This window comes from Eretmochelys imbricata, chromosome 1 (assembly GCF_965152235.1).
Source record: "Eretmochelys imbricata isolate rEreImb1 chromosome 1, rEreImb1.hap1, whole genome shotgun sequence".
In the NCBI taxonomy this organism is placed as follows: Eukaryota; Metazoa; Chordata; order Testudines; family Cheloniidae; genus Eretmochelys; species Eretmochelys imbricata.
The window spans coordinates 126,183,490-126,191,869 of NC_135572.1; the positions used below are offsets into that span (position 1 = coordinate 126,183,490).

Consider the following 8,380-nt stretch of genomic DNA (forward strand, 5'->3'; position numbering starts at 1 on the left):
ACAGCCCATTCTTGCGTTGCCCAACACTTCTTACTCTAAGACCCTGTTTTCAGTTGCTTCTAACTTTACCAGAATTGAACTGCGTACATTGAAATTTTTCATGTCCAGTGTTTGCCTAAAGCTGAAGTGTTCTGCCATTTCTGAGAACAAGGCTAGCAAAGAATTCATTGTATGATCTGCATTAAACAGTCTTGAGACCTTTTATTTGAAATACTATTGAGTGCTGATGCTTTGGAACAGGGACCTGACATTTGGCAGGCGGGCTGGCCTTTGTGTCAGATTTGCCTTTTGCTGTCCTCATGAAAATCCACCCAAATCTAGACAATTTATAAGCCTTTTGAAAAACTGCAGTTTGCAAAGGTTCAGTTGAGCGTTCTTAGATTTTAGCTGCTAAAGTACCCAAAGATTCTCTCCACACTGAGCAAGCTCCAGCCCTGTGCAATTTCGGCGCTAGACTGCTGCAGGCTGTGCAAGGTCTGGACACTAGAACTGAGAGAAGAGAGCTTGTCTCTCCTGTGCTCTCAGTGCCCCATCTGCTGGGCCCAAGCAGCCTGGAGGAGAAAGCTGTCTGAATCAAATTCAGATGGGATGAGAGCAGTGGTATAGCTAAGATAGGAAAACTGGGTGGGCCCCAGCTTTCGGGTGGGCAAGCAACGATGGGGGGTGAGGGGAGAGGGACAGGAGGGATTGGGGCCCTGGTAGGGGGGGTCAGGAAGGATCAGGGGCACAGATGCCCTGGGGAATGGGGCAAGGAAGGAAGGAGGGATGGGAGGCCCACTTCCCCCCACCCCCGCTTACTGCTCAGCAGGCACCCAGGGCAGACAGGCTGCACAGCATGCCCATAGGGTAGAGGAGGGTCCCACTGGGGCTGGAGTCTGCCAACCCCTCCCAACTCCGGCTCAGTGTCTGTCAGCCCAGCCTTGTGCCCCTCCTGCCTGTGCGTGCACAGCTGCCCTGGTCTCCGGCCCCAGTGCTCAATGCTAGCTCTGCCCAGACCCGCCCCCATGAGGCACAACGCCCGCGGGGCTAGCACTGGGGCCAGAAACCAGGGCAGCAGTGTGCAGTGCCGGCAGGATGGGGAAGCGGCCAGGCTCACAGACACTGAGCCAGGGTCGGGAGTCCCAGCCTGTAGATTTGGGGGGCTCTGGTCCCAATTTGGGAAGGCCTGGATGCTAAGTGTGTGATCTGCAGCCACTCAGGCCCACCCAGGGCTATGCCCCTGGATGAGAGCCAAACCTCTGGGTGGGAGGTAGCACGGCAGAATAGATTTGGACAAGGATCTTGTAAGGGGGCAGCAGACTTGGACTAAAGGCTCGTGTTGGGGAAGAGGAAAACTGGGACTGGAAGTTAGAGTTGAGGGGTGACTGGGATTCCTGAGCTAGAAGACTAACTCTTGGAGCTGTTGGGAGAGGAAATTGGAAGTGGATGTGCAGGCGGCAAACTTAATCATAGGCAATGCTATAAACCCCACCAATATTAATAACAGACAAAAACCTACATTAAAAGAACATTATTAAGGATGCAAGGAAAAGCACTCCAAAATTCATCATCAACATCATCATCATCACTCCCATAACCACATTGGTTGTTGGGCCACCATCACTGATGAGCAATCAACCGATTGTCTCCACCCCTAACGATAGTGTGTCAGTGCTTGAGTCTCCGCGAAGTCCATTCCTGTCAACTCTTCTATGCTGTCAATCCATCTCTTCTTCTGTCTACCTCTTCTTCTCTTCCCCTGTACTGTCCCTTGGAGGATGATCTTGGATAAGCCAGATGATCTTGTTACATGGCCATACCACTTCAGCTTGTGCTTTTTCACAGTCGTCAGGAGGTCTTCATATGACCCAGCGCATTGGGTGATGATGTTGCAGACCTCTTCATTAGTGACATGGTCGAAGTAGGAGATGCCCAGGATTTTACGGACGTGTCTTACCTCTACTTCCTGTATTTTCTGTTCAAGTTTTGACATAAGGGTCCATGTCTCCCACGCATACAGAAAAATGGAGATGACCAATGTGTGCAGCAGTTTCAGTTTGGATTCCAGGGAGATGTTCTTATTCCTCCAAATTGGCTTTAGCTTTGCCACTGCTGCTGTTGTTTGCACAGTTCTTGCCAGAATTTCTGCCTTGGATCCTTCATCAATGATGAGTGCCCCCAAATACTTGAACTGTTTCACTGTCTCCCTCTCTTGTCCACTGACAGTGATATGTGAGCTGATCCTGTCACGTTTGTTCGTCAGCAGCTTGGTTTCATCTGCACTGATTTCCATGCCATATTTTGCAGAGGTTTCATCCAATTGTTTCACAAGGTTGGTAAGTTCATCCTTACTGCCTGCCAGGCCGTCAGTGTCATCAGCACACTGAAGATTTGAGATTGACCACCACCCAATTCTGAATGTGCATATGTGATCTTCTACGGCATCACAGTCATTATGCACAGTCACCCCCAGTCATTATGCACTCCAAGAAGATGTTGAATAGTGTGGGTGAAAAAAGGCAGCCTTCCTAGACTCCAACAGTGGTGCAAAATCACTCTCCTGTTATGCTATTGACGAGAACTGCTGGCCTTGGCCTACAGTTGTTTAATGGTAAGAATCTGGGCTGTCTAAGACAATAGGATTTCCATTTGTCTGGCAGTTGCATAGATCAGAGTGGTACTTTGTCCACCTATTGATGATGTCCCTTTCTTCTGTAAGACTGTTTCATTCTTTGTCTTGAATTGCGTTAGCTTTGGTCCCTCTTTCCTTCATCAGATCTTTTACAATCTGGAAGGCTCGTTTGCTATTTTTATTATTGATACACTCTGGAAGGCTCGTTTGCTATTTTTATTATTGATACGCTCTTCAATTTTAGAGCATTCTTTTTCAATCCATATCTCCTTGGCCACCTTCATTCCTTTCTTGATCTTTCTGCCAATTGCTCTGTATTTATCAGCTCCCTTAGTGCTGTTCTTGTTTCTCTTAAGTTCTCTTCTAATGTCACACATTTGTAATATTTAATTTGTGACCCATGGTTTTGTCGTCTTACAATGTTTCCCAAGGATGTCCATTGCTGCTTCATTCATTACAGCAGTGGTTCCCAAACTTGTTCCGCCGCTTGTGCAGGGAAAGCCCCTGGCGGAGCGGGCCGGTGTGTTTACCTGCTGCGCCCACAGGTTCGGCTGATGGCGGCTCCCACTGGCCGCGGTTCGCCACTGCAGGCCAATGGGGGCTGCGGGCTGAGGGACGTACCAGCCGCCGCTTCCCGCAGCTCCCATTGGCGTGGAGCAGCGAACCGTGGCCAGTGGGAGCCACAAACGGCCGAACCTGCAAACATGGCAGGTAAGCAAACTGGCCTGGCCCGCCAGGGGCTTTCCCTGCACAAGCGGCGGAACAAGTTTGGGAACCACTGCATTACAGCATTGAAATTGTTGGTGATTGTTTCTAAGTCTTCCTCTAAAGCAAGCAGTGGGGCAAATTTTCCACCGATCATTGCTTGGAATGACTCTGCAATGTTCTGGTCTCTGAGTCTTGCTAAGTCAAACTTCGTTCTGGTGAACTTTGGCTTGACGATTTTCCTTAGCCACAGCCAAAAATTTAGCATCACAAGGTCATGATCACTTCCAATATCAGTACCGGGGAAACTCCTTGTTTTGGCTCTGTTAATCCCAGAACTAAATCGGTTTTGCACCATGATGTAGTCGAACTGGCTGTGATGTAGACCATTAGGTGTGTACCACGTTGATCGTCTGGCTGCTTTATGTGCTCCTAATGTGTTTGCAAGAACCAGATTGTTATAGCTGGTAAACTGCAAAAGTCTCAGACCTCTCTCATTGGTTACTGCATTACAGAAAGGGCCACAAAAATCTCGCTAATTTGCCTGTGCGCCACCATAGGCGCCAACTTCCCCTCTGCCATGGGGGTGCTCAACACTCCCCCACCCCTGGCCCCGCCCCTTCCCCCCCTCACCCTGCCCCAATTCCACCCCCTTTCCCCAAGTTCCTGCCCCTGCCCCTCCCCTTTACCGCCTCCTCCCTGGAGAGCGCCACGTCCCCACTCCTCCCCCTCCCTCCTGGAAAGTCCTAAGCACTGCCAAATAGCTGTTAGACAGCGGGCTGGAAGTGCTGGGAGGGGGAGGAGCAGGTACACAGCGGGCTTGGGGGAGGAGGAGGTGGGGGCGGTGGGAGCTTGGCTCCCAGTGGGTGCGGAGCAGCTGCTAATTTTTCTCCCTTGGGTGCTCCAGCCCGGCAGCAGCCAGGGAGTCGGCGCCTATGATACGCACTTTACCATTCCAATCTCCCTATACAATCAGGATATCTTTCTTGTCTACCTTATCAGTGATGCTTGGAGCTGATTGTAAAAATCTTCAATTTGCTCATCATCATAGTCTGTTGTCGGGCTGTAGACTCGTACCACTGTGATATTAAATGGTACTGCCTTTAGACGGATGGAAATAAACCTGCTGGACATTGGACGGAATCCTAATACTGAATTCTTGATATCTTTATGCACAAGAAATCGTATGCCGCTTACATGTTTGTCCTCTCCACTCTAATAGAGTACATGGCCTTCTTCCGTTAGTACCTCTCCAAAGTTCTTCCATCTGACCTCAGAGATTCCTAGGAGGTGCCAGGTGTATTATTCCATTTCATACATAAGTTCTTCCAATTCACTATTTGTCTCAATGTCCTTACATTCCATGTGGCTATGGTGATGTTATCTCTTCCAGGGATTCTCTTTGTTGGGGTTACACCAGTAGTATACTTGTTGCGTCTGCTTTGGTGGATGGCGCGGTCATTATTAACCCGGTCTGTGATCAATCTGGTATAGACATGGTTGACTTGCTCATCATATGGTGTGTCTTGGGCAAATTTCTAACCTGGCAGAGTCCATCCCTCTCCAGGCAGCCCCCTTTTAGTTTCAGGACATGCAGGAGGACATGCAGAAGACCTATTCTGTCCCCGGACCCACAGGGGAAATTAGGAAATGGCACAATTGAGGCTGCCTATTGTCAAGGCTGATTCCCCACTCTGGCATTTCAAGTGCAGAAGGTGGGGGCCTGCAAGTACTCTAAAAACTAATATTTGCCACTCCAGGCTTGTATTAAACTCCCAAGGTTACAGTTTTTCTCTGACCTTGGTTGTGTAGATGCTGCCACCACCTAAATGCAAAACCCATTGGAATCCAGGAAGGCGCACTTGGGAATTCCTTTGTGTGGGGTACCCTCAAGCCCTTTCACACACACCCCCAACCCAGGGAAGAGCTGAGAAAGAAACCAGCTGTTGCCACCAGCTAATTAAAAAAACATGGGCACAAACCTTTTAGGACACCAAAAATCCAATCCTGTTTTTTAAAAATGTAAATTGTATTAAAAACAAAAAGAAAGAAAATACATCTGGGTCTTAGGCTTTTACTATATTTAAAAATCCCACTTACAAAAATTAAACATCAAGAATAACCTTCTTGAGGTCCAGCTTAAAGGTTACAAGCAAAACAGAAGCATTTGGGGCTAGCACAGAGGAACCCACAAGCTTTACAAAATAAAAGAAATTAACCTAATTGCGTCTTTCTAGACATTTCTGATCCACTTACATATCTGGGTTTCCAAATATGCAATTTCTAGGTATGATTCTGATGATTTTCATACCTGGCCTTCAGCTTCTCACAGCATAACTGCTGCCCTGTTCCCCTCTTCCCCAGAGAACAACAACAGACACAAAGGGAAAGTTTTTCCCCAATTTTAAAAAGTTCTAGCCTTCCCATTGGCTCTTTTGGTCAGGTGCCCACTTCCTTCCTTTACCTGTGGACTTTTTTTTAATCCTTTACAGGTAAAGCAAGTAGAGAACAAATACTAACAGGGGATTTTATAGCTAACTGGCTGGCTGGGTGTCCATAAAAGGGAGATTCCTCCACCCCCTTCATTTATCACACCTAGATTAAGACCCATTGTGTGTATCCATTGTGATACAACCTTTAATTATATGATCACATATTATTTTTCCCATAGGACCCCTGCCACTTTCAGTGCACCTTTCCTATCCAACCACATCCTATCCAACAACAGCATTTTAAAATGTTTTCTCTGAAAAAGTGAGCATTTCACTACAGAAATAACCTGGACATGTCAAGTGCCAAATTTGGGAACTAAATTCAATCCTTAAAAGGTGAAACATTAATGTAAGAGACTCCCCTCTTCTCAAAACAAAACTGCAGATGTCAGTGATTGCAACCTGTCACTACTTGCATGGGATCAAATTCAAAACCAATCCCTAAAGACTTGGGAGTGTGTATACATACCAGAACTTTATCAGACTGCTTTCAATTTCATCTTCTTTGTATCATTTTAAATGTCACAAAACTTACCAGTTATTGCTGGTTCTCCATTTGCCAGGCTAACAGAAATCATCTCATACCAGGTAAGGCTAAGCAGAAGCATGATTGAAGGAGTAATTGTAGCATGTGCCCTTAGAAATGCTTCAGTTCTGTTTGAGGCTGAAAAGACAGTTAGGACATGACCGTTATTTTCAAGCTGTGGAAAAAAAACTTTTAACACTTTAAGTGGTTTCTTAAATAGACATAAACCATGAATACAAAATGTCATTCTGAACTTTGTTGTAAAAGAAATAACACTCCCAATTCTCAGGTCTGTTTGAGCTCTATTTAGTGCAAGTGGTGGTGGTAGTGGGGAGAGGCAAGCCATTGTATGCCACCCATGTTCAACACCTGCTGATCCTCAGGGCTACCAAGGGCTGAACCAGTGCCCAGCGCAAGTTAGAGCAGCTCTGAGGTTTTCTGGGTTTGTGCAGAGCACATCTGGTGAAACAAGGAAGCAGGCAGTCTGTGTCGGAATATGAAAGTAACGGATCTCAGGAGTTCTGACAGCTATATGGTTTAAAGCAGTTATTCAAGAGACCATATTAAGATAGTCTCTTAAACTATGTGTGTGTGAGAGAGACAGTTTACTCTGTGAGGGAACTCTGATTATTTTGCTGGAGGACACACAGAAATTAGGAAAAGAGGATAACATTTTAAACAGCAGCATTTTTAAATGTTTTCTCTGAAAAAGTGAGTATTTCACTACAGAAATAACCTGGACATGTCAAGTGCCAAATCTGGGAACTAAATTCAATCCTTAAAAGGTGAAACATGGAGATTTTATTACTTCTTTAAAGGCAAAGCTCAAAGCCATCTAAATTGCAGCGTCACTACCAACATCTGCAGAATTAGAATATGACTAGAACTTGCACTGTATTTAAGGTTGAGGACAAAGGTTTTTCTAACACTACTTGCAGTGATATCATATTATGCTATGTAATGTTCTGAAATATTTAGGAGCAATTAAATAACCAACATAGATAACGTTACAGTTTTAAGATGTGGGCTCATACGATTTAAAATAGCAACTCTTAGTCACATGTATTTTCAAAGTTATACTTGACATTGTGGCAGGACATTTTCCAGCCTGGGAGCCCGCTTATCACTTGGGATTTGGCCCAAGCACCTCCATAAGATACCCCAATCCTAGAGAGGTCATGTTTTGAGGTTATGTATTGACAGCCTGAGGAATTAATGTAAGAGACTCCCCTCTTCTCAAGACAAAACTGCAGATGTCAATGATTACAACCTGTCACTACTTGCATGGGATCAAATTCAAAACCAATCCCTAAAGACTTGGGAGTGTGGATACATACCAGAACTTTATCAGACTGCTTTGAGTTTCATCTTCTTTGAGACCCCAATAGTCACAGTCATTACCAACTCTTCCCTTGACTTCATTGGAAGAGAAAGTTTTCAAACCACTCTGTATCTTGCTATCAGCTCTTGTCTTTAAAGAAACGTCCAGGCCTTAAATGAAATTAAATTAATCAACACCAACTGTAGTTTCAAAAATAAAAACTCTAATCCTAGGAAAGATTGTACAGCACTTACTACAGCCTCATGCGTCTTGCTGTATGCAACAAATAACAAGGAAACAGATCAGCAAAAGAGCTCCAGCCCTACCGGATGGGGAAAGAATGACCCGCCTCATCTTGACAAAAGGAACTTGACTTTTCCTACCAATTTCACTTTTGATATCAGATCTACCTAACTTAGTTCCTGGAATTATCCGCTTTCATCTTGTTTATTCTGTTAATTATATTTTTAAAAATATTTTTAAAATTGTAATTAAATTGTGTGAGAATACTGACCTTTGATTAGTGATTGTTCAGGACTTCCTCTCCAGAGGCCTGGTTACAGGCTACGTGGGTAGTGGTTTATAATATTGTCAAACTTTAATTGTTCAAGCTGATATTTTCCATCCCGAGTGTCTGGTATATTGGGGAAAAGGTTCAGCTAAAATGGTTTGCATGTGTCTGAATATCAGATTAAGGGAAAATAGATTGTTTTTCCCATATTTAA

General features: G+C 45.2%; 1 protein-coding gene across 1 annotated transcript in view; it reads right to left on the reverse strand.

Annotated features, from left to right (window-relative positions):
• LOC144258988 (interleukin-5 receptor subunit alpha-like) overlaps positions 1-7,798 on the reverse strand; it is a 28,750-nt gene extending 20,952 nt beyond the window's left edge. Inside the window, exons 1-2 of the mRNA XM_077807140.1 lie at positions 7,672-7,798; positions 6,344-6,472 (exon numbers count right to left, since the gene is read on the reverse strand). Coding sequence (XP_077663266.1) covers positions 6,344-6,416 — 73 coding nt within the window. The 5' untranslated portion in view covers positions 6,417-6,472; positions 7,672-7,798. The remainder of the gene's footprint in view (positions 1-6,343; positions 6,473-7,671) is intronic.
• Between the last annotated feature and the right edge of the window lie 582 nt (positions 7,799-8,380).